General features: G+C 37.3%; 1 protein-coding gene across 4 annotated transcripts in view; it reads left to right on the top strand.

Moving 5' to 3' along the window:
- The window catches only part of RICTOR (RPTOR independent companion of MTOR complex 2), a 172,575-nt gene that overhangs the window by 42,263 nt on the left and 102,796 nt on the right, over nt 1–27,516 (top strand). For all 4 annotated transcript variants that reach the window (XM_069096191.1, XM_069096192.1, XM_069096190.1 and 1 more), the window contains one exon: nt 20,228–20,325. In XM_069096191.1, coding sequence (XP_068952292.1) covers nt 20,228–20,325 — 98 coding nt within the window. The remainder of the gene's footprint in view (nt 1–20,227; nt 20,326–27,516) is intronic.

Here is a 27,516-nt window from a genome sequence, read left to right as displayed (position 1 = left end):
GATCCATTGCTCAGTGTTCTTTCCATTTTGTGATGCTGCCTCTCTATGATGTCCCAACTGATCATCAAACTTTGAGCCACTACAAACTTCTAGGAAATAGCCATCAACTCAGCCTTTAAGGAAAATTACCGATGACAAAACTCCACTGTAGGAAGAGGATTATTTTTTAGCTACCTTCCGGTCAGTGATTGGCTTATAATTTTGTATAAAATTAAGCTACCTTGGTTATCTGGTTCCCTGTTGTTTTTTGGGGGGAGGGGGGTCTAATTTTTAAAATTATTTTTTGTTGACAATTATCAAAAAACATTTTATATACAAAGAACAAGAAGTAGAATTCTTTTATGATATTGTGAGCTTATACTATAGTTCTTAAAAGAAAAAAATGATTTACTCTTAAGTTATAATTGAATAAGAATTTAGAATACTTGAAAGGAGCTGATACCTATAAGAAGGCAAATCAATTTTGTGAAGTCATTTTAGCATAGGCCAAAAAATTCTATCTGTTATTTTTATTCATGCATATACACATATTATTGTCACCTGAAGTAATTGTATTACATTTGGGATAAAAATTAATGTTCATAATAATGACCTCAAGAATTTAAGAAATAATCAGATATCTTTGTCATATACTGTGTTTGAGTATATTAAAAGGTGTATTATATTTTTAGAATTGCATTTCATTTAATCAGTCATTTAATAAGTACCTAATATGTGCCAGGTGATATGTGCTAGTTCTTTGGGGAAACAAAGGCAGAAGTAAATCAACTCTTGCCTTCAAGGAGCTTATATTCTAATGGGGAAACAGCATATACACATAGAAGAATATATTATGCAGACATGAAGTAAATATAGGTTTTGTGAGGTAGTGCTTTAGTAGGTGGTAGGAAATCATTCAAGGCTTTGTGAAGAGCGTGGTACTTGAAGTGAGTCTTAAAAGAAATTAAGAACTGTTGAGAGGCAGAAGTGAGGAGGGAATGTATTCTAGTTATGCTGGCTAGCCATTGTGCAAAGAAGGAGTATCAAACAGCAAGTAGGTGAATAGTGTTGTGGGCAGAGAAATAAGAATACTGAAAAGGTAGAAGAAATATACTACTTGATTGAAGATACTTTAAAAAATAAATTTATATTGTTATCTGTTGTTCTTACATTACCAATACTTCCCTTTGAATTTCTCCTTCACTCTCCTCTGAGAGAGCCATCCATTATAACCAAGAATTATTCTTTTAAAAAGAAAGGAGAGGGAGGAGACAAGATGGTGGCATAGAAGCAGGGAGACTCCCTGCGCTGCCCCCATAACCACCTCAAATACCTATAAAAATGACTCTAAACAAACTTTAGAGCTACAGAAGCCACAAAGTGACAGAGAGAAACAAACCTCCCACTGAAGACAGCCTGGGAGACCAGCAGGAAGGGTCCATTGAAGCCCGCTGGGAGCAGAGCCCAGCCCCGCATGAGCCCAAGGTTTTAGCCCCAGGTGGCCTGACCAGCCACAGCTGGAGGGACTTTGGGAGAGTGGATCACCAGCAGCTGTGGAGGTTTCCAGAATTATCAACCCATAAATGCCAAAGACAAAGTGAGAGGTCAGTGTAGACTTTTGGAACAGGGAGTCTGGGAGTGTGATCTGGCCTCTGCCCCCAAGGAAGAAGAGGCTGAGGCGCCACCACCATGTGGCTGCTTCAGAGCTCTTGGCCTGCAAATTGTAGGTGGACCAAACGACCAGTCTGAGGGTTAATCACTCTTGCTTTAACCTGCTTGGATCAGGATTGCTATCTAGGGTGGAGGTCCTGGGGTGTGTGATCAAGTGCCAAAGCCAGTGGAGGCTTCTGAGAGGGCACCCAGCTAATAGTCCCAGCAGCTGCAAAAACCCCAGCAATTTGGGACAAAGCTCCCCTCTCTGGTAGCAGAGTTCTACTGTGGCAGAAAGCTCAACAGTCAAGTAATTGAGTGGCAACATGAGCAAGCAAAGGAAGCAAAGCAAGCACAGCAAACCGACTTTTGGATCACTGCTTTTGGGGAAACAAAAAGGATGAAAGCATGGAACAGGAGGAGAACAACGAGGTCAGAGCTCTTGTACCAAAAGCTTCCAAGAAAAATATGAATTTGTTACAGGTCATAGAGGAGCTTAAGAAGGATTTTGGAAACCAAATAAGAGAAGTGGAGGAAAAATTGGGAAGAGAAATGAGAATGATGCAAGGAAATAATGAAAAGTGAGTCAACAAACTGAGTGAAGAAAATAATACCTTAAAAAATAGACTAACTTAAATGGCAAAAGGGGCTCAAAAAGCCAGTGAGGAGAAGAATGTCTTAAAAAGCTGAATTTGCCAGATGGAAAAAGAATCACGGAAGAGAATATTGGAGCAAATGGAAGCTAGTGATTTTATGAGAAATCAAGATACTATTAAACAAATCCAAACAAATGAAAAAATAGAAGACAATGTGAAATATCTCATTGGAAAAACCACTGACCTGGAAAATAGATCCAGGAGAGATAATTTAAAAATTATTGGACTACCTGAAAGCCGTGGTCAAAAAAAGAACCTAGAAATAACCCTTCAAGAAATTCTCAAGGAAAATTGCCCTGATGTTTTAGAACCAGAAGGCAAAATAGAGGTTGAAAGAATCCACCAAACACCTCTTGAAAAAGATCCCCAAAAGAAAACTCCTAGGAATATTATAGCCAGGTTCCAGAGTTCCCAGATCAAGGAGAAAATATTATAAGCAGTCAGGAAGAAACAATTTGAATATTGTGGAAATACAATCAGGATAACACAGGATCTGGCAGCTTGTACACTGAGGGAACGAAGGGCTTGGAATATGATATTCCGGAGGTCAGAGGAGCTTGGATTAAAACCAAGAGTCACCTACCCAGCAAAACTGAGTATCATGTTTCAGGGGAAAATATGGTCATTAAGTGAAATAAAGGACTTTCAAGCATTCTTGATGAAAAAACCAGAGTTGACTAGAAAATTTGACATTCAGATACAAGAAGCAAGATAAGTATGAGAAAGTAAATGGGGAAAAGAAATCATAAGGCACTTATCAAAGTCGAACTATTTACATTCCTACATGGAAAACGATGATTGTAACTTATGGAACTTTTCTCAGTATGAGAATAGTGGAAGAGAATGTAAAGGAGTACATATATGTATACAAACATATGTCTACCGTGTTTCCCCGATAATAAGACACTGTCTTATTAATTTTTTGGACAGAAAAACACCAGAGGGCTTATTTTCAGGGGAGGGCTTATTTTTTTTTTTAAACTTTAATTTATTAATTTGTTTCCTTTTAGTTTTACAGGATTCAATTCCACAATTCCTTGAATTTCACATTTTGTCCCCCTCCCTCCCCTCCCCCCCCATGGCGGCTTATTATCAAGTATAGGATCTGTAAATACTTTCACATTATACAATGGTCAGGTTATAAGGATGGATTGTACCAGCTGGAATGAAGAATGGTAAAGAGGACATAAAATCAAATAAGAGAACGAAAAAGATCAGGTATTTTGCTTCCACCTGGATATAAATTTAGTTCTTTCTAGTTCTTTCTCTGGATGCACGTTTTTCTCTCCATCATGTGTCTTTTGGGAATGACTTATATCCCTGTATTGTTGAGAAGAGTCCAGTCTATCAAAGTTGGTCATCACACATACGTTGTGTCTGTAATAGTGTACAAATTCCTCCTGGTTCTACTCTTCTCACTCAGAATCAGTTCTTTTAAGCCTCTCCAGGTAAATATGAAGACCGCCTGCTCCCCGTTTCTTATGGCGCAATAATATTCCAAAACATGCATATACAACAACTTGTTCAGCCATTCCCCAATTGATGGGCACCCCCTTAATTTCCAATTCTTTGCCACAACAAAAAGAGCTGCTATAAACATTTTTGTACATATGGGTCTTTCTCCCATTTCTATGATCTCTTTGGGATATAGCCCTAGGAGTGGTATTGCTGGATCAAAGGGTATGAAAGTATTAATAGCCCTTTGGGCATAATTCCAGATTGCTCTCCAGAAAGGCTGGATCAGTTCACAACTCCACCAGCAATGCATTAGTGTTCCAGTTTGCCCACATCCTGTCCAGCATTTGTCATTTTCCTGTTTTGTCATCTTAGCCAATCTGACTGGTGAGCTGTGGTACCTCAGAGTTGTTTTGATTTGCATTTCTCTAATCAATAGTGAATTAGAGCATTTCTTCATGTGCTTATAGATAGCTTTAATTTCTTTCTCCGAAAACTTCCTGTTCATATCCTTTGACCATTTATCAATTGGGGAATGACTTGTATTCTCATACATTTGACTCAATTCTCTGTATATTTTAGAGATGAGTTCTTTGTCAGAGACATAGGTTGTAAAAATTCTTTCCCAATTTCTCACCTCCCTCTTAATCTTGGTTACATTGGCTTTATTTGTACAGAAACTTTTCAATTTCATGTGGTCAAAATTATCCATTTTACATTTTATAATGTTCTCTAATTCCTGTTTCATCATAAAGTCATTCCCTCTCCATAAGTCTGATAGGTAAACTATTCCTTGTTTTAGCAGACTGCTTACAGTATCAACCTTTATACCTAGATCATGAACACATTTAGACTTGATTTTGGTATATGGTGTTAGATAATGGTCTGTGTCCAGTTTCTGCCATACTATATTCCAGTTTTCCCAGCAGTTTTTGGCAAACAGTGAGTTCTTATCCCAAAAACCAGGGTCTGGGGGTTTATCAAACAATACATTACTGTAGTCATTGACTTCTGAATCTGGTGTGCCTAATCTATTCCATTGATCCACTTCTCTATTTCTAAGCCAGTACCAGGTAGTTTTGATGACTGCTGCTTTATAGTACAGATTGAAATCTGGTAAAGCTAGTCTACCTTCCCTAGCATTTTTTTTTTCAATAATTCCCTTGATATTCTGGACCGTTTATTCTTCCAGATGAATTTTGTTACTATTTTTTCTAACTCTATAAAGTAATTTTTTGGTAAATTAATTGGTATGGCACTAAATATATAATTTAATTTAGGTAAAATTGTCATTTTTATTATATTAGCTCAACCCAGCCATGAGCAATTGATATTTTGCCAATTAGTTAGATCTGACTTTATTTGTGTGAAAAGTGTTTTGTAGTTATGATCATACAGGTCCTGGGTTTGTTTTGGCAGGTAGATTCCCAAATATTTTATAATGTCTACAGTAACTTTAAATGGGATTTCTCTTTCTACTTCTTGCTGTTGAATTTCATTGGAAATATATAGGAATGCCGAGGATTTATGTGGGTTTATTTTATATCCTGCAACTTTGCCAAATTTATTTATTGTCTCAAGCAGTTTTTTACGTGATTCTCTAGGATTCTCTAAGTATATCATCATATCATCTGCGAAGAGTGATAGCTTGGTCTCTTCTTTGCCTAACTTGATTCCTTTGATTTCTTTTTCTTCTCTAATTGCTACTGCTAACATTTCTAGTACCAGATTGAATAAGAGGGGTGATAGTGGACACCCTTGTTTCACCCCTGATCTTATGGGAAATGCTTCCAGCTTCTCCCCATTACATATAATACTTGCTGATGGCTTTAAATAGATGCTACCTATTATTTTAAGGAAGGCTCCATTTATTCCTATACTTTCTAATGTTTTTAATAGGAATGGATGTTGTATTTTGTCAAAAGCCTTTTCTGCATCTATTGAGATGATCATGTGGTTTCTGCTAGTTTTATTGTTGATATGATCAATTATACTGATGGTTTTCCTAATATTAAACCATCCTTGCATTCCTGGAATAAATCCTACCTGATCAAAGTGTATTATTCTTGAGATAAGTTGCTGTAGCCTTTTGGCTATTATTTTATTTAGAATTTTTGCATCTATATTCATGAGGGAGATTGGTCTATAATTTTCTTTCTCTGTTTTATCTCTTCCTGATTTAGGTATCAGTACCATATTTGTGTCATAAAAAGAATTTGGTAGGACTCCTTCTTCACTAATTTTCCCAAATAATTTGTAGAGTATTGGAATCAATTGTTCTTTAAATGTTTGATAGAATTCACTAGTGAATCCATCTGGCCCTGGAGATTTTTTTCCTAGGGAGGTGACTGATGGCTTGTTCAATTTCTTTTTCTGGGATGGGATTATTTAAGTAATTTACTTCCTCTTCAGTTAATCTGGGCAACTTGTATGTTTCTAAATACTCATCCATTTCCCTAAGATTGTCAAATTTATTTGCATACAATTGGGAAAAATAATTCCTAATTATTGTTTTGATTTCCTCTTCATTGGAGGTAGATTTACCCTTTTCATTTTTGATACTCATAATTTGGTTTTCTTTCTTTTTTGTTTATCATATTGACTAAGGGTCTATCAATTTTGTTGGTTTTTTCATAAAACCAGCTCTTGGTTTTATTTATTAGTTCAATAGTTTTCTTAATTTCGATTCTCCTTTAGTCTTCAATATTTCTAGTTTAGTATTTAATTGGGGATTTTGAATTTGTTCTTTTTCTAGGCTTTTTAATTGCATGCCCAATTCGTTGAGCTCCCTTTTCTCTAATTTAATCACGTACTCAGGGATAAAAAACTTCCCCTAAGAACTGCCTTTAATGCATCCCACAGATTTTGGTATGTTGTCTCATTATTATCATTCTCTTGAATGAAATTACTGATTGTTTCTATAATTTCTTGTTTGACCCACTCATTCTTTAGGATTAAATTGTTTAATTTCCAGTTAGTTTTTAGTCTGTCTTTCCCCGGCTCTTTATTGCATATAATTTTTTTTGCATCATGATCTGAGAATGATGCGTTTAATATTTCTGCCTTACTGCATAGAATTGTGAGGTTTTTATGCCCTAGAACATGGTCAATTTTTGAGTATGTGCCATGAACCGCTGAGAAGAAAGTATATTCCTTTTTATCCCCATTCAGTTTTCTCCAGAGATCTATCATACCTATCCTCTCTAAGATCCTGTTCACCTCCTTAACTTCTTTCTTGTTTATTTTGAGGTTGGATTTATCAAGTTTAGATAGGGGGAGATTAAGGTCTCCCACTAGTATAGTTTTGCTATCTCTTTCTTCCTCTAATTCCTTTAGCTTCACCTCTAGGAATTTGGAAGCTACACCACTTGGTGCATATATGTTAAGTAGTGATATTGCTTCATTCTCGATGGTGCCTTTTAAAAGGATATAGTTTCCTTCCTTATCTCTTTTAATTAGGTCAATTTTTGCATTTGCTTTATCTGAGATAAGGATTGCTACCCCTGCTTTTTTTACTTTAGCTGAGGCATGATATATTTTACTCCAACCTTTTACCTTTACCTTGTGTGTATCCCTCTGTTTCAGATGTGTTTCTTGCAATCAGCATATTGTAGGATTATGATTTCTAATCCACTCTGCTATCCGTGTCCGTTTTATAGGAGAGTTCATTCCATTCATATTTACAGTTATGATTGTTATCTGTTTCTTTCCCCTTATCCTATTTCTGCCCCTGTTAATGTTCATATTTTTCTTCCCTTCTCCCTTCCCCCCCTTAATAGTTTTCCTTTTGACCACCGCCTCCCTCAGTGTTCCCTTTTCGGCCCCCCTCCCTTTTCCTCCCCTTTTCCCCTTACTACTTCCCTCTCTACAAACCACTCCCACCCCCCTTTTGAAACCCTTTCCCCCTCCTACTACCTGTAGGATATTGTTATACTTAATGAGGTATGCTATTTTTCCTTCGCATCAAGAATGACAGGAACAGATCTCATGCGAAGCTCCTCTCCCTCCCCTCTTTCCCTCTAAAATGATGTGTGTTCTCCTTGTTTACCTTTCTAAGTCACTGTTGCTTCTCGTAATTGGAGGTTGAATTTTCCATTGAGTTCTGGTTTTTTTATCAAGAAGGTCTGGAACTCTGTTATATCGTTGAATGACCATCTCTTTGTCTGGAAAAATATGCTCAGTCTCGCTGGGTATGTGATCCTTGGTTGTAATCCAAGCTGTTTTGCCTTCCTGAAAATTGTATTCCACTGCCTCCGATCTTTCAGTGTGGAGGCTGACAAATCCTGTGCAATCCTCACTGTGGACCCTCGATATCTGAATTGTTTGTTTCTGGCCGCTTTAAGTATTTTCTCTTTTATCTGGTAGTTCTGGAGTTTGGCCACAACATTTCGAGGATTTTTCAGTTTGGGATCTATTACAGCAGGTGTCCGGTGGATTCTGTCGATTTCTATTTTCCCCTCAGGTTCAAGTATCTCAGGGCAGTTTTCCTTAACGAGCTCTTGGAGAATGTTGTCCAGGCTCATTTTTTCATCATAATTTTCTGGTAGGCCTATGATTCTCAGATTATCTCTCCTGGATCTGTTTTCCAGGTCAGTTATTTTTTCTTTGAGATATTTTACCTCTTTTTCTAATTTTTCATTTTTGTTGTTTTGCTTGGCTACTTCTTGGTTCCTCATAGAGTTATTTGTTTCCATTTGTTTAATTCTGGTTTTTAGCAAATCATTTTCCTTGGTTAATTTTTGAAGCTCCTTTTCCATATCATACACTTTTCTTTTTAGAGAGATGTTTTCCTCATTATAATGCTTTTCGAATTCTGCTATTTTTGTTTTGAGAGAATTATTCATTTTCTCTTCTATCTCTCTCATTTTGCTTTCAAAGTTCCTTTTGATCTCATCTAGGAGAGCCTTCTGTGCTTGGGATCCATTCCCTGTTGAGTGGGTGTGGAGTCCACTGTGTCTCCCTCTGAGGTTAGTTCCTCCCTCTGAGGATAGTAGGACTCTAGAGTCTTTATCTCTGTTTTCTACCCATTTTGAGGCAGGGTCCTAACCACGCCCTTCCTCTAGGATCCCAAGCCTTTACTGTAGAGGGTTTTGCCCTGGACAATAGTTACTATATTTTCAGGGTCAGAGGGGGGGTTTGGAGCAAGTGGGGTTCACTCTGTCATCCTCGTCTTTGGAGGTCCTGAAAGGGGCTTTTTTTTTAAAAAGATTTCTGTGCTATGATGTGGTAGCCCCAGGAGCATTTGCTGTCCAGTATAGGGGCCCCTGTCTTTGCTTCTTACCTTGCTCTTTCCAGTCCCAGCCCTTTGGTGATAGGCCTGGTAGTGGACCTTGTGGTTGGTGGGAAGACTTGCCCTCGGAGTTGATCAGGCCCCTTCTGGGCCTGCGTCCCCCACCACGCCTTCCCGGCCTGCATCCGCGCTCCGCTGTGCCGCCGCCACGCCTTCCCGGCCCTCATCCGCCTCCGTGCCGCCGCCGCCACCAGGAGGGCTTATTTTAATGAACATTGACAGCAATTTTAATAAACAGGTAAATGTGAACAAAAAAATGTACCTTTATTCAATAATGATCATGTCATCTTCTTCAACAACATCGTCATAAGTGTCCATACCCTGAATTCCGTCCTGGATGTCTTGCGCCTCCATTTCCTTCAGAAGAAGTGGACCCAATCTGTCATGTCCAGCAATATAGCTCTCTTTAAATGAATATGTCTTGTCCAGGTAACCTACTTGTAGTGCTTTGGCGTCACAGCTGTCAGTAATTTTATCCCATGACTTCTTCACCCAAGTCATGACTTCTTGCAGACAGGGCTTCACAAAGTTTCCACGCTGATTTCTTTCCATTCTATTTTCAGTGTAGTCATTGACTTCCATGCGCAAATGGTCCTTGAATGGCTTCTTTATTGCAATATCAAGGGTCTGGAGATAGGCAGTCATTCCTGCAGGAATCATTACTTGATCTATTCTTCTCTCTGCAAGGAAGTTCTTCATTTCTTTAGCGTGGTGAGTGCTGGCTGAATCCCAGACTATCAGACCTCTTTGGTTACCTCGCATAACAAGTGGCAGCACTAAATCAACCCACTTTCTTATAACGGCTTGTGTACACCAGGCTTTTTCGGTTTCAAGAACGTAAATGCCAGATACACGTTCAATCTTATCTTTCTTGCCCTTACTGATGATTAGAGGTGTGGCTTTCTTTCCATCCAAACGAATTGCCAAAACACAGGTGACCCGTGCACTTTCATAGGTGGGAATGTAGATTGACGTTGCACCCCTGTGATGAATTGTTGTTTGAAATCCTTGTCCCATAAACACTGCAGTTTCATCCATAGCAATCATATTGCAGGTTTGGTACTTGGAAATGTTGATCCTATCAATAAAGGACTTGAATGCAAGTACACGTTTAATAACTCCAGCATCTTCCAGCTTAAACAGTGTTGTTGATCTTCTTACGTAGGGACAGTTCATACCGTTGAAGGAAAGCGTCCAACCAGTGTTATGATGCTTTGAATCCTTCTGAGACCATTTCAAACTCTGGTGCCATTGAAAGGGCAAATGCTTGAATATCAGCCCTGCGCACAACCAAGGCCTTTGCTCTCCTGTCAGCAATCCATTCACCAATGAGGATCTCCAAGTCAGGATATAAGGGCTGCCGACCTGATCCAGACCTGCGCTTTTTCCCTTTTCCCTCATCCACCTGTTGATTGAGGTTATTACAGTATAATCTGCTCTCCATTTTCTGACCACTCGAAGATCCAAAAGTTTTTCTTTACAGAAAACTGCAAGATTCTTGCCATGTGACTCCTCTACAATTGCTTTCTTATACTCAACAGTATAGCTCTTGCTTTTTGTACTCATGTCTGGGGGTCAAAACAGACAGAATAATAAAATTATGACCATCAGTCCTTTTCACTCCATCATGCCCCCTGAGTTCTTCTTTTTTCCTCCATCATGCCCTTTTTATCCTCCATCATGCCCCCTCACTCCCGCTTACATACCGGGTTTTTATGTTGTCCTGCCTCAGCTCTCCTCTGGGGCACTGCTCTCAATGGCGCCAGCAAGCAAATCACTGGGTAAGAACAGGATGACGCGCTCACTGCTGCAGCTTTGATTGGATGCAGCTCGGAGCGTGGCGTGAGTTTCACGGGGGGGGGGACGGTGCATACAGAGGGTACCGTAATGTAGCGTGTAGCGCAGGGGATCACCTTCACTACAGTAACAATCTCAATAGGGCTTATTTTCAGGGGAGGGCTTATTTTAGAGGAATCTTACACAGTAAGGGGAGGGCTTATTTTCGGGATAGGTCTTATTATCGGGGAAACACGGTATATAGGAGGTTATATGGGTGTATGAATACATATGTGAGTGTGTGTGTATATATATGTACAGATATACATAGACAGAGGACACAGGACCAGTTGAAAAGGAAGGGATGATACTTAAAAGGTGAAATTGAGAGGAGAGAAAGGAATATAATGAGAGTAGATGGGGAGAGACAGAATGGGGTAAATTATCTCATATAGAAGAGGCAAGGGAAAAACAATGGAGGGGAGGAATAGGAAGGCAAAAGGGAATGGGTCAACCTCACTCTCATTGAATTTGGTTTAGGGAGGGAATGATATACTCACTAAATAGGGTATCTCCCTGTACAGGAGAGTAGGGGGGAAGTGGATGATGGGGGGGGTGGGCAGGTTGTGGGAGGTGGGAGTTGGAAGCACATACTTTTGAAAAGGGATAGGGTCAAAGTAGAGAATAGAACAAGTGGGGGGCGGGATAGGATGGAGGGAAATATAGTGAAACTTTCACAATATATCCACCATGGAAATGTTTTGAGTAGCTACACATTTACCACCTATATTGAATTGCTTATCTTCCCATTAAGGTGGGTGATGAGGGAGGAAGGGAAAGAATCTGAAATCCAAAGTTTTAAAATCAAATGTCTAAAAAAACCCATATATATATATATATTTATAAAATATATATATATATTTTTTTTTTTTTTTTCCCATACAGCTGGGAAATAAGATATGGCACTGGGGTGTAGAGATCCATCTTGCCTTACTGGAAAGTTGGAAGGGTGATGGGGGACGATATAGGGTAAAGCAGATTGGGGGAGGGGGTTACAGTGGGATCACTATTTTGGGGTGGTGGGTAGGGGAAATATGGGGAGAAAATTTGTAACTCAGAATCTTGTGGAAATGAATGATGTAAACTAAAAATAAACATAAAATTTAGTTTTTTAAAAAAGGAGAAAAAAAATTAAGTAAAACTAGTCAGTGCATTGAAAAAAAAAATCTAACATGACATGAAGTATTTCACAACTAGGCATCCCTGACAGTATAAAGGAATAGAAGTTAGAGGTGTCAAAATCCATCTGTCTTGCAGCATTCATTTTTCACTTGTTTTTTGGTCATTTCTTTCAGTCCCCATTGTTAAAGCCGTTGCATATACAATTATCCCTTCTACATCCCAGGGCTTAGGGGTGTGGGACACTTACCCCATCCTCCACACCTCTATCTGGAAAATTTTCTTAAAAGGTTTTGGTCTTCCCTTTGTACCAGAGAAGATCTGGTTTATTATGGTATTAAAAGTGCTGCTATTAATATTTTGTATGTGGAACCTTTCTTTTTTTGGTCAACAATATTCCCTAGCGGTGGAATTTCTAGGTTAAAGGGTTATGGACTGCTTAGTCACTTCCTCAGTGTTACTTCAGTTGCTTTCCAGAGTGGTTGTACAAATTCACTGCTCCACCAACAATGCTTTAGCACAAGCCTGTCTTTCCAAAACCACTCTTAACATTGGCCTTTCTAGTCTTTTGATTGTCTGCTAGTTTGTTGGGGATGAAGTGAAATTTCAAAATAATTTTGAAGTGCTTTTTCTCTTATTACTAATTTGGAACATCTTTCATTTAATAGTAGTTTTTGTTTTTTTGCTTGTGAACTGTTTGTTTATATTCTTATCTATTGGGGGAATATGGAGAGATTTAAATGCCAGATTGAGGAGTTTATGTTTAATTCTAGAGGTTTTAGTGAGTCACTGAAGCTTATTGACTAGGACGGGGGGAATATGAGGTACATATAACCTGTTTGAACCTGTCCTTTAGAAAAATTACTTTGGTGGCTGTAATTGAAGATTGATTGTAGTAGGTATATCCTTGAGGAGGGGAGCCCAAATAGGAGGGTATTGAAGGTCAGGAATCAAGAGGGCCAAAATTTGAGAATTGATTATTCAGTAGCCTCAAAACTGGACAACTTCCAGTACGGACTAGCTTTGTGTAATATGATTCAACTACTTTTCCCATTTCAATTCTCATCCTATTTTTTGGTTGAAATTTAGGCTATATTTTTTATAGCCTAAATTTATATTTTTATTTTACTCATTCCCATAATTAAGGCTTAAGATCCTTGTTAAACTTAAATGATTTTTTTTCATAATAGGAATGTAAATAGAATCTCATTCATCAATGTGTTGGTCTTCCCTGCATCTGTCTTGAACTAGTGTTTTATTTATCCTATCTTGAAGGTAATTCTTATGTTCAAGTACCCCGACAACATCTGAGTGTATGCTGAGGGGAAATACAGGGATAAATAAGACAGATTTATGGGAAGGACTCCCCATGCCTTCAGACAGAGGTACTCACTAGTGTTGTGATTATCTCCCAGTGTCATTTTTCTGTTGTAAAATATAATCAGTAATTATATTTCCTTGCAAAGTTATTATGAAGTTTAACTGAGATGATGTATGTTAAGAACATTACAAACTTCAGACTACTGTGTAAATGTTGACCATCATTATCCTTCCAGAGGAACATTTAAATGATAAAAATTATACAAATTATATATAAATTATACAAAAAAACTTTTAAATAGTTAGTACATATTACTAATGACCTAATTATTCCAAAGCACAGCTGTTCTATTATCTTGCAGAGTTCCTTTATATAGTGAACAGTTTCAAAGACAAACAACCTTTTCCTCTTGTAATAATAGACTCCTAATTAGGAAACTGTGGAAACTTAATGGTTATGCAAGTACTGTTGTAAAATATAATAGGTAAAGACATGTAAATTGTAGTAGCATTGCTAGTGATTGTAAGCTTTGTAAGTAGTAGTTTCTAGTAGTTATTTCATTGTATTCTAAAAAGTGCTTTAGCTTCAGTGCTATATTTCTAATATTGTTAGGATTTTTGTTAGGACTGTTAGGATTTTTATTTTCTGTGGCTTGATGGATGTCCCATGATAAGAATTATTTGTAAATTTGTGCACAGTTCTCTACATAGGATAATCTCATGTAAATAAGTTCTTTCCTGAGTCCCTATCTGCTATTAATACTTAATAGCTTACATGGGAAAATGGTATGGAAGAAATAAATTGTTTGAACCATTAATAAGTTCTTCAAATTTTTTACTTCTGTCAGATAACATTATTTTTCAACTTACCTAATCCCTTTCCATCACAAGCATTTTTCATTCCTACCATGAAATTTGTTGTGAGCACCCAAACTACTACATCAAAGCAATTTACAAAAAGATCCAAGGGCTTGGAGGACAGGTGGGATAAACTGTTTTTGTGGGCAGTGGATAATGATAAAGTGATTCCTTACCTTGTAGTGGAATAATATATGTAAAAAGTTGTATTCCATTGAGTTAATATTTGGAATCTGCCTGTGTAATGATACTGGGGTTGATTTCTCCTGTTTACTTTCCTACCAATCTATTATTGTGTCATCTAAAAAAAGTAAAAGGGGGTGGGTAGGTGGTACAGTGAATAGCACTGGCCCTGGAGTCAGGAGAACCTGAGTTCAAATCTGGCCTTAGACACTTAAGACAAAACTAACCATGTGACCTTGGGCAAGTCACTTAACCCCAATTGCCCTACCTTCCCCTCTCCAAAACAAAAAAAGCCAAAAGTAAAAGGAAGAAAGTTAAAATAATCTCTGACAACTAGATTTTTCTTTATTAATTTTTCATGTATTCCTTTATGATATTTGGCAGTGACATTTCTTAATTCTGCTAGATGTGCCAAATAGTTTTGTGGGCAGCCAGGTGGTATACTGTGTAGAGGACTGAGGAATCAAGAAGAACTGAGTTCAAATTGGGCAATTGTATAGCCTTGGGCAAGTCACTTAAGTACTCTTTGCCTCAGTTTTCTCAGCTTTAAAATGGGATAATGATAGCCAGGGTTATTGTGAAGATCAAATGAGGTAATATTTGTAAAACACCTAGCAATGTGCCTGCCACATAATAACCACTCTGTATGTAAATTTATTCCCTTCCCCCACTCCTTTCCTTTCTGATCCTCCAAGCATTTTAATTGTTAAAACTATCAGCAACTTAAACTATATATGCACGTCTCATAGATTGAGAGGTCATATGGTCTAGTCCAGGGATGGGGAACCTGTAACCTCAAGGCCACATGTAGCCTTCTAGGTCCTCAGGTGTGGCCCTTTGACTAAACCCAAGAATCACAGAACAAGTGGATTAGTTAATGGTTAAAGCAGAATTTCCATTTTAAAATCCATTTTTCTAGTTTGCTTTTGACGGTGTGTCTGAAGCTACATATTTAACATTCAGTTTTTGTTCTCTAAAGATGGTTATAGATTCAGGTAGTAAAGGGGTGATTTGATATAATGTCTAGGTTTTACAGAAAATATAGAAGAATTAATTTAAAGAATAATGTAAGATGGTGAAATTTTTATAAATGTACAATGCTAATTAATACCTCTAAGATGGACACAAACATTATGCAACATTTTGCAATATGAACAGATAAAAATTGTCTTTTATATTTTAGTTTTTGTACATGTGCTTATTTCTGAGTGTTCAGACTCTTATGTTAATAGATTTTGCTCTTTGTCATCTGTGACAGTCTGACATCACAGTCACAGGGTAATTCTTTGTAGATCAGCCTTCCTGAGACTTTCCCATAGAATTAAGCTTCCATGAAAAAAGTGCAAAGATCCCTCTAAAGAAAAAAGTTGTAGCAAAAGGCAAGAACACGTTTCAGATCTATTTATTTGCTTTTCAATGTGTCAGCCATGTACACTGTATATAGTCAGCCAATATGAGAATTGACAATTGTTATAATTTTTTTATGTGACAAAAAATTGCAACATTTTGCAGCATAATCTTTCATTAATAACTTACAAAATCTCTCCAGTAATAATTTTCCCCATCCTGGTTATACCCTCCCCATCCCAGTTATTCTGAACTATAGCTATTGTTGTTCAAACCATGTTCTTTATTCCCCACTCCCCAATCTCTTTATTTTCCATTCCATCTCACCTTCCACCAACCCCAAAGCTACCCACCTCTAACACAACTCTCTGGAATGCCTACTCCATGGGTAACAAACTTGTTTTCATCTTCAGTTGTTAACTTTCCCACTCCTTCCATCCTCTCAAAGACCTGGTTCCCTCCTGGATAGCACAGCCTCCATTTCCAGCACTAGTTACATATACTTTCACTCATTCCTTCCTGACCAGTGACTCAGTGGTTGAAGAGGAGAAGTTGGATACTCCTTGCTCCCCATTGTCACTTTAAAGTTCTTTCTCTACTGCCATCACTTAATGGTCTTTCTTCCTTTGAGATTCACTCAGTCTCTGTCAACCTACCATTTAATCAAAACACTGGTAGCTGACAGGTCTGCTGACCTCCAGGACACTTCCTTTCTTTCCTCAATGAGTTCAGTACCTGGTTTACAGTCTTTCTTTCTCAATTCCTTCCTTCATATTAGGAGACTTCAGTATACATATTGATAGTCCCTCATATACCCCTACCTTCAGTTTCTTAATTTACTAATTTCCTGTGATTTATTCATCCACCCCCACCCCAGGCAGGCAACAAAGATTATCCTACCTTTGATCTTATTACCACCCAAAAACACACCTGTTCATTGTACATGAACTCTGAAATTCCCTTATCTGATCAGTCTATTTTTATTCCACATCTTTCTCTATTTGCAACTTCAGTCTTGTTCACATTTCCAATCCTTGGACCCCACTAGTTCTCTCCCAGGCTATCACCTCTATAGTAGCTACACTCTGTTCCCTTCTCCATCTTGACCATTTGGTGAACCAGTACTAACTTTATACTGCCCTTTTCTTTTGAAACCTTGTCCTATTTTATCATATTACTCCACCTTTAAATCCTCTAGGACTTTTTGGCAATAACTTGACTCTTGGGATATATTAGCAATTTCCACCTGATTTTGTGATGCACTTGATGAAATTTCAGATGATCAGAAGGGTTTTCTTTAAAAGCCCTTTCTCTTCACAAAATTAATTTGAATTCTCTTTAATTTTAATAATATTAATAGCAACCATAATAGATTGTTCGTGTGTATGTGTGTGTGTGTGTGTGTGTGTGTGTGTCTGTGGAGAAAGAGAGAAAAAATTAGTTGAGGTTTGTAAAATACAATATATCTTAATCCTCACTACGTCTCTGGAAGGTAAGTGCTATTTATTCCCATTTTACAGATAAGGAAACTGAGAGGCAAGTAGAGGTTAAGTGACTTGTCCGAAGATATTAAGTATCTGAGGCATAATTAGAATACGTCTTCATGAATCCAAGTCCAGCACTTTATCCATTGTGCTACCTAGCTTCCTGTTTAAAAAAAAAAAAAAAGAAATGTTACAGCTATAAAATGGTTAGGAATCATTAGAATAAAAGTATATTTATTAACTTTATTGACATTGTGTCTGGAGTGACCAATATCTTGGATATGATAATTATAATCACAATGATTAGGAAAGTTGGCAATATTGATTGAGAATGTCTATAGTTCTATTTTAAAAAATGAACATTAAAAGAAATAAGTATATAAAATTACTGTATTATAATTATTGTTTATATATTGCTTTTAATTATTTTGACCATTTAAAAAAATTTCTTGCAGTTCAGTTAAAATTCTGTTCATTCTTGCACCCTCGCTTTCTTTGAAATTATTTGTCTCCTAAATCTTCCTACAATATGTAGGAAGTATGTACCATTATTTCCTTCCTGCTTCTCTATTGTTTATAGTTTCAGCAGTTCTGAGCGGCTGTTTTTAAATTCAAGGCATTTCAACCACTGATAGATTTTTGCACCCAAATGCTCACTTATATCTTTACATAATCTAAAAAACACATGTGACCTCTGGACTTGTCACGTAGTGAATAATGCTGGTTGTCAAGATGGACAGTTGATCCTTTTAGGAAAACTACTGAAGTATATGTTTCCCTTGTTCCTGTTTCCCGAGTTCTATTGTTAAATCACAGCTTTGCTGTCAGTTGTACTAAGATTTTGATTATAGACTTGGCTGCCACACTTAGTCTCATTTTGTACAAGCCAGATTTTTTGGAGAGGAGAGCCTGAGGGTGGATGGAATTGGATCAGTAAACAGGAAGGAATAATGTGGAATAGTTCATTTAGGGAGGAAAAAATGCCAAGTATAAAGTGAAAAGATCTGAAATTAAGTCATCTGCAAGTGTGAGCAATATAGTAGTAGTTTTTTAGGTTATGTTTTTTGTTTTAAGTAATGCATGATACTGTGTTATTAATAGAAAAGGTTGTAGAAACCATGATGTAATTACTCTGTACTTAGCATCAGTATGAACCTTATTAGATTACACATGTTCCTTACATTAAGATTTAGCATACTCAAAAAATGGTGTTACACAGCAGATGAATTATAGAGTGATTAGTTAAAGGAACTCTACCGTAAATTCATGTGTAAAGTAATGCCCTTAAAGTATGATTATCTAAAACTTTTTAGTAATTTAACTGATGTAAACTTCATTAATAATAAAGCTTGGATTTCTACGTTTTGAACAGAAATCCAAAGAACTCAAGAGTTTCCAGAAGAGAAAAAATACAAATATACCTTTAAAATATCCCTCCGAAGTGCTTTCCTTGATCCCACTCCAATAGAAAGTGTTTTATCTTGCCTCAGATTTTTTCTAAATCAATGATGTTGTTTTTACCTTTATGCCCTAGCACCTAAGCACATAATAGTGGCTTGTTAATTGTTTACTTGATAAAGAGAGCCAAGCTCTAATGGATAAATGGTCAAAGAACATGAACAAACTGTTCTCAAAAGAATTGCAAACTGTTAACAACAATATGGAATATTTCTCCAAATCGCTTAGAAAAGAAATCCAAATTAAAAGAATTCTGAGGTTTTATTTTATACTTGTAAAATATTGACAGGTAAGATAAAGGAAAGAAACCTGGAGGGATTACAGAAAGACATGTAAGTAATAACATGGTGGTCCTAGGAATGGGTCCAGCCATTCTGGAAAACAATTTGAAATTATGAATTATGTTTACTAAACTGTGCTCACCATTTGACCTAGATACCCCATTACTCAGTATATGTCCCAACAAGAAAGGTCAAAATATTGGCCACAGAACTTTCTATAATCACCAAGAACCGAATACAAAGTGGGTATCCACGTATTGAAGCATAATGGTTAAACAGATTATGGTATATGAATACAGTGAAATATTATTTCATCATCAATGAGCATTAAGCACCTTCTGTGTGCCAGGCATTGTGCTAGACATTGGGGATACAGAGACAAAAAATGAAACTCCCAATTCCTAAAGCGGGCCTGCACGACCTGCGACCAGCTGGCAGCTTATGGCCTGTGGGCATGCCAAAGGATTTTGGCCAGCCTGCAAAAAATGTAGAGGATATTTTCCTCTACAGGCTTCAGGTTGTTGCAGGCCTGTCCTAAAGTTTTTACATTTGACCAGGGGAGACAAAAAGTACATATTGTAACTATATTAAAAATAGGGAAAAATGCAAATAAGTGTAATAAGGTAGTTAATTTCAAAGCAGGGAAAAGCAGGGTAGTAGCAATTGGTTATTTGGAGATAAGGAAGAAGCTTATGAGGTGGAGATGATGAGGCAGTAGTGCATTTTAGTGTAAAAGCATAGAGACTGGCAATGGAAGAGGATATATGAGGAACAAAAAGGAGGCTAATTTGTCTGGATTGCAGTGTTTGGGTGGGGCATAATTTATGAGGCTGAGGAGGTAATTTAGGACCAAACTCTAAAGGGCTTTATTTAAAAACTCAGTAGGGGAGTTTACATTTCAATATGGAGCCATGTGAGTTGATGAGAAGAGGGGTAACAGTCACTGCTGTACTTAAGTAGAGTGAAAGTACTGGCCATGTGTCCTAGTCTGGCCCAAATTAGATTAAGATGTAATTGGTGGGCGGCTGGGTGGCGCATTGAGTAAGATCGTAGGCCCCAGAGTCGGGAGGACCTGGGATTGGTTCCAGCCTCAGATACTTACCACCCACACAAAATAACTGGCCGTGTAACCTTGGGCAAGTTACTTAACCCCAATTGCTTAAAAAAAAAAAGATATAATTGGGAATAATTGGGAAAAGTTTCTTAAAATGAATAAAAATACAGCAAAACATAAATATTGCAAATTCCATATTTTGTGACTAGGAAAATGTTGTAACAAATGTATTTTCAATTGTCTCTTCTTTTGCACAGAGCCTTATGATAACTTAAGGGAGATTCTCCAAAACGTGGCCAAATTACAAGGAGTATCAAATATGAGAAAGCTAGGTCACCTGAATAACTTTACTAAGGTAAGACACTTGGGATTTTCTCCTTTTCTAATTTGTTGGTGATACTTACTAAACATTTTCTAGCCTTTTAGTACTGACCTTCTTAAAATTTGACTGATCAGTTAATTGTTGGAGTAGTTGCTTAATTTCATCTCCTCATGTCACCTTCTAAAAAAAGGACAAATATTGGTCTAGGAATATGATTTTAGGAAAAGCTTTAGTAGCACTATAGTTCTTTGACCAAAGTTAATTTCCATAAAATGATGTGTTCCTTAATTCTATTAGATTCTAACAGTGGAATGGTTTGTTAGTTATGTGTAGCTGTTACTCTGTAGGCCTTTGGCTTTTGCCCTAAATCCTGTGATCCAGGATAATTTTGGAGAATCCTAGGAGAATGTAAAGCCAGATATAGAAATAGCCCAGGAATGATATTCTAGTTCGCATGATGATCTCTTGAAGGATCCCTGTTAGGCCAGTGCTTGGGATAATCTAAGAAAGGCAAAGTGAATTTAGGGAGTTTGCCCTATAGGTATACTTCAAGAAGCTAGCATAGCATGAAGAGCTGAAACCTTCCTATATACTTCACTAAAATCCCTAGAGAAGTCCCACAGACTCCTTCTGCTTCCATATATGGTATTTTTAAAAGTAGAGTCTTATGAGACTGTAGCTACTATGTCACATCCCTTATAAAAAATCAGTCTGTTGCCAAATTAACAAGATTATGAGACCAATTTACAACAGTCAACTAACAAACAATATTAAGTACTTGACAACTAATTTGCTGAATGTTAGATATGAAAAAACAAAAACTGAGCAGTTCTTAGCTTCAGGTTTATATTCTTGAGGGAGAAGGAAGAGAGAGAAAACATTATAGTTGTATGTACAGGTACATAAAATCTATACAAAATATATAGTTTTGGGTTTTTTGAGGGGGGACATATGTAATCAGAGAAGCAGGTGTCACTTGAGTTGAGCTTGGATGAGCTAGGGATTCTAAGCGGCAGAGATGAGCAAGGAGTGCTTTCCAGCCAGGGGAACAGCCTAGGGAGAGAGACCTTGAGGTTGGACATAGAATGTTATATTCAAGGCCTGTTTGACTGGAACACAGAATGTATAAAAGGAGGTAATGTGTACTTAAGTCTTGAAAGGTAAACTGGGGCCTGTGAAAAAGACATTGTATATCAAACCAAGGAGTTTGTATTTGATTCTAGAGGTAGTAGGGAGTTACTGAATAGTCAAGTGAAGTGGTCAGGCTTTAATTTAGGAATATTACTTAGGTAGTTCTTTAGAGGATAGATTAGAGAGGATAGACTTTGGAGACCAGAAGACCATTTTGTTTGTTTGTTTTTTGCTTTTTGGAGGGGCAATTGGGGTTAAGTGACTTGCCCAATGTCACACGGCTAGTAAGTGTTAAGTGTCTGAGGCTCTATTTGAACTCAGGTCCTCCTGACTCCAGGGCTCGTGCTCTATTCACTGCTCCACCTAGCTGCCCCTCAGAAGACCATTTTGGAGAATCAAACCATTTGTTCCAATCACAGGTGATGGATGTTAGCTTGAATTGGGCTGGTGGCTCTATGAGTAAGAGAGAAAGGGACTGGTGGGAGAAATATGGTAGATTCAACAAGGCTTGGCAGCTAATTGACTATGGGGAGAGGTTACAAACCCTGAGTGACTAAATTGATAGTGGTACCCTGTACAGAAATAGGGAAATTAGGAAGAGAAGTGGGTTTCTGTTGGGGAGAAGGAGATTAGTTATTTTTTAGACTGTTAAGATTGAGATAGATGCTTTTTGAGGCATTCCTTGGAAATGTCCAATAGGCAATTAGTGATACAGAGCTAGAATTCAGGAACAAACTAGGGCTGGATATATAGATATAGAAGTAAATGAATATATTTAGATAGATATATGTATACATATCTATCTGAATATCTCTCTCTCTCTCTCTCTTCCCCGCCCCCCTTTCTCTCTCTGTGTATATGTCTAGGAGTCATCTGCACAGAGATAATAATTCAACTCATCAGAGCTGATGAGATCATCAAGAGTTTAGCAAGAGCTTTCACAGTCAACAAGAGAGTCATTGCCTTTTCCTTTAGTTGGTCTCACTTTTATTTGAGGCCCTGAAGAGATATTTCCCAAGCGAGTTTGGACATTTTAGCGGCGTGTATGTGTGAGTGTGGTGTGTGTGTGTGTGTGTGTTTGCGTGTGTGTTCGTTCCAGTGCAACATGTGGAAAGAGGGAGAAATAGCTAGAGCTTGAAAGTTCAGAAGGCAGATGTTCCTGTTTTCCTTACCACTACCACCATCCTTCTACCTTCACTGTACACTTAAAGAGTTTGAAGGATTTTGGACTCGTAGAAATCAGATGAATTTTTTTTTAAACTTGAGAATTTTTTTTCTCATTTCTCTTTTGTCTTATATTTAGAAAGAGCCGGTGAAGTAATTGACTTGATGCATATTTGTTGGGAATAGGACTGCCACAGTTTATACTATACCCTTTATAAATGAACTGTTTAAATTACTTAAGTATCTCTGATATTTAGCAACCCATTGAGAAGCAAATTTAAATTGGGTATCAAGACTGGAGGCGCCAAGTTGTTCTTTGGGTTGATTAGCTGAAAGATGATACCAGAAGATCTGACAATAAGGTACAATTTGGTGATAGTTAAGTATGTTTTTATAAAAATGGGATACTTTTAACAGCAACTTTATATAGAGAATTTCTGTATTTTAAAAATAATTCTTTAAGATTTATGTTTCAACTAATTTTTTTCACATAATAAAATAAACTAGTAATAGGAATGACAAGTGGAGAAAATCTCCACTTTTTAAATATGATCTCCTTGCTTTAGTACTGTCTATAAATTTAGCTAATGGAGTTAACATACTTGATCCTTGCAGTTAAAATACAGTGAATTATATCTTCATATTTAAAGTTTCTTTTAAGGTACAGATAGAAGAATCTAATGATGTGATCCTGTCACCATGTGAGTGTCACACATCTGTGCCTGTCTCCTGATATCATTTTGGTAGATAAAACTGTCGGTAGCAGAGATCTTTCATATTCTATTAAAGTATCTTAAATTATATATAATATCATATATTCTATATAATATATAATTCTGCATAATATATGATATATCTATATAATTACATATAATGTAATAAATTCTATGTAATAATTTTTTAATTCTTAGAAACTTAACTTGTTAATATATTCTAAAATTTTCTTTGAAGTCTTTCAAGCATTTAATTTTATGTTAAAAGCATCCAGAAGAATCTAATTTTGAAATTCTATTAAAAACTCATATATAAGGGAAAACTAACATAAAATGAAGATAGTACTGATACTACAACCAAAATTTTAAAGAGTTACACTTAACTGTTCAAAAAATGTGTTTGGGCAGAGCCAAGATGGTGGCATAGAAGCAGGAAGACTACCAGCGCTCCCCCCCATAACCACCTCAAATACTTATAAAATATGACTAAACAAACCATAGAGCTACAGAACCCACAAAATGACAGAGAGAAACAAATCTCCCGCTGAAGGTAGCACGGCAGGCCAGCAGGAAGGGTCCGTTACAGCCCACTGGGATCAGAGGCCAGCCCCACATGAGCCCAAGGTTTTAGCCTCAGGGTGGCCTGACCAGCCATGGCTGGAGGGACTTTGGGAGAGTGGATCACCAGCATCTGTGGAGGTTTCCAGAATTATCAACCCATAAATGCCAAAGACAAAAGTGAGAGGTCAGTGTAGACTTTTGGAACAGAGGGTCTGGGAGTGTGGTTTGGTCTCTGCCCCTAATGGAGAAGCAGCTGAGGTGTGGCAGCTGCCGCCACGTGGCTGCTTCAGAGCTCCTGGCATGCAGGTTGTACGGGGACCAAACAACCATTCTGAGGGGTAATCGCTCTTGCTTTAACCTGCTTGGATCTGGATTGCTGTCTAGGGTGGAGGTCCTAAGCTGTGTGACCAAGTGCCAGAGCTGGTGGAGGCTTCAGAGAGGGCACCCAACTAATAGCTCTGGCAGCTACAAAAACCCCAGCAATTTGGGACAAAGCTTTCCTCTCTGGAAGCAGAGTTCTACTGTGGCAGAAAGCTCAAAAGTCAAGTAATTGAGTGGCAACATGAGCAAGCAAAGCAAGCACAGCAATCCAACTTTGGATCACTGTTTTTGGGGAAACAAAATGGATGAAAGCGTGGAACAGGAGGAGAACAACGAGGTCAGAGCTCTTGTACCAAAAGCTTCCAAGAAAAATATGAATTTGTTACAGGTCATAGAGGAGCTTAAGAAGGATTTTGAAAACCAAATAAGAGAAGTGGAGGAAAAATTGGGAAAAGAAATGAGAATGATGCAAGAAAATCATGAAAAGTGAGTCAACAAACTGAGTGAAGAAAATAACACCTTAAAAAAATAGGCTAACTTGGGGCGGCTAGGTGACGCAGTGGATAAAAGCACTGGCCCCAGAGTCAGGAGGACCCAGGATCAGATCCAGCCTCAGATGCTTAACACCTGCACAAAATAACTGGCTGTACTGTAACCTTGGGCAAGTTACTTAACCCCAATTGCTTAAAAAAAAAAAAAATAGACTAACTTAAATGGGAAAAGAGGCTCAAAAAGCCAGTGAGAAGAATGCTTTAAAAAGCTAAATTTGCCAGATGGAAAGAGAATCTCAAAAGCTCACATAAGAACAATTCCTTCAGAATTAGATTGGAACAAATGGAAGCTAGTGACTTTATGAGAAATCAAGATACTATTAAAGAGATCCAAACAAATGAAAAAATAGAAGGTAATATGAAATATCTCATTGGAAAAACCACTGACCTGGAAAATAGATCCAGGAGAGATAATTTAAAAATTTAAAAATTTTTGGACTACCTGAAAGCTATGATCAAAAAAAGAACTAGAAATCATCCTTCAAGAAATTCTCAAGGAAAATTGCCCTGATGTTTTAGAACCAGAAGGAAAAATAGAGGTTGAAAGAATCCACCAATCACCTCTTGAAAAAGATCCCCAAAAGAAAACAACTAGGAATATTATAGCCAGGTTCCAGAGTTCAAGGAGAAAATCAAGGAGAAAATATTATAAGCAGCCACGAAGAAACAATTTGAATATTGTGGAAACATAATCAGGATAACACAGGATCTGGCAGCTTGTACACTGAGGGATCGAAGGGCTTGGAATATGATATTCTGGAGGTGAAAGGAACTGGCATTAAAACCAGGAATCACCCACCCAGCAAAACTGAGTATCATGTTTCAGGGGAAAATATGGTCATTCAATAAAATAGGGAGCTTTCAAGCATTCTTGATGAAAAAATCAGAGTTGAATAGGAAATTTGACATTCAAATACAAGAAGCAAGACAAGCATGAGAAGGTAAAACAGGGAAAAGAAATCATAAGGCACTTATCAAAGTCAAACTATTTACATTCCTACATGGAAAAACAATAATTATAAGTTATGAAACCTTTCTCAGTATGAGAATAGTGGAAAGCAATACAAATGTGTGTGTGTGTGTGTGTGTGTGTATATATATACATGTATACATACATATAGGAGGATATATGAGTGTGAATATGTGTATATATGTGTACAGGTATACATAGACAGAGGGCATAGGACCAATTGAATAGGAAGGGATGATACTCCAAAGGTGAAATTGAGAGGGGAGAGAGCAGTATCATTAGAGGAGATGGGGGGGAGAGAGAATGGGGTAAATTATCTCATCCAGAAGAGGCAAGGGAAAACCGTTACAATGGAAGGGAAAAACAGGAAAGCAAAAGGGAATGAATCAACCTCACTCATTGAATTTGGCTCAGGGAGGGAATGACATACGCACTAAATAGAGTATCTAGCCCTACAGGAGAGTAGGGGGAAAGGTTATGAGAAAGGGTATGATGGTGATGGAAGGGGGAGGGTAAGCTGGAGGGGAGGGAAGTTGGAAGCACTCACTTTTTTTTTCTTTTTTTCTCTTTTTCTTTTTTTTCTTTATTAATTTGTTGGTTTACTTTGAGTTTACAAAATTCAGTTCCCCGATTCTTTGAGTTGCAAATTTTCTCCCTGTCTCATCTCTCCCCATTCCCCCCCACCCCCATGGCAGCATACAATCAGGTATAGGATCTGCAGATATTTTCACTTTAGACATTGGTCAGGTTGAAAAGAAGGATTGTAACAGATGGAATGAACAATGGGAAAGCAGAAACCAAACCAAACGAGAAAGAGAGCAGGTAATTTGGGAAGCACACACTTTTGAAAAGGGACAGGGTCAAAGTAGAGAATAGAACAAGTGGGGATTGGGATAGGATGGAGGGAAGTGTAGTTAGTCTTTCACAATATACCTACTGTGAAAATGTTTTGCGTAGCTACACATGTACAACATATATTGAATTGCTTATCTTTCCGGTAAGGGTGGGTGATGAGGAAGAAAGGGAAAGAATCTGGAATTCAAAGTTTTAAAATCAAATGTTTAAATATCTATATATCTATATATATAGATGTAGATTTTTTTTTTTCATGCAACTGGGAAATAAGATATACAGGCACTAGGGTATAGAGATCCATCTTGCCCTACTAGAAAGTGGGAGGGGGAAGGGAGAGGATATAGGAGAGAGAATATTGAAGCAGGGGGTATACAGTGTGGGGTATACAGTGGGATCACTGTTTTGGGATGGTGGGTAGGGGAAAGATAGGGAGAAAATTTGTAAATCGAAATCTTGTGGAAATGAATGATGTAAACTAAAAATAAACATAAAATTTAATTTAAAAATTTAGAAAGAAATTTGTTTGATAAATCTTATGTATCACAAGTTAATTCTTACTACCTGGAAACTGTTAACAATAGTAAATTTAATGTTATTAGAATATATTCTTTACCAATCATGATATCCAGGTATGTGTAAATGTTTCTTGATAACCATATTTTTGAAGGAACAGATTCATACAGATTAACTATTCATTATAAATAAAACAAATCAGTTCTTCTGCTGATTACCTAAAACAAAATCTTTCCTTAAACTGATATAAACTATGAACCCCCTTTTGAAACTCTTAGCTTAATTTCTTATATATAGTAATAAAAAAGGTTGTATAGCATATTAATTTAAGATAAAATATTCTTAGATTTATAACCACATGGTTTATAGTTAACATCAGTGTTTGCCATTTGAGATTATTAAATATTGATCTAGCCTCTTTGTTACTTAAAAGGTTCAAATTTAA

This window comes from Petaurus breviceps, unplaced genomic scaffold (assembly GCF_028583685.1).
Source record: "Petaurus breviceps papuanus isolate PSGF00001 unplaced genomic scaffold, PetGlider_PUasm1.0 229, whole genome shotgun sequence".
Taxonomy (NCBI): domain Eukaryota; kingdom Metazoa; phylum Chordata; class Mammalia; order Diprotodontia; family Petauridae; genus Petaurus; species Petaurus breviceps.
The sequence above is the reverse complement of the archived record's forward strand: the minus strand, read 5'-3'. Positions and strand labels throughout refer to the sequence as shown.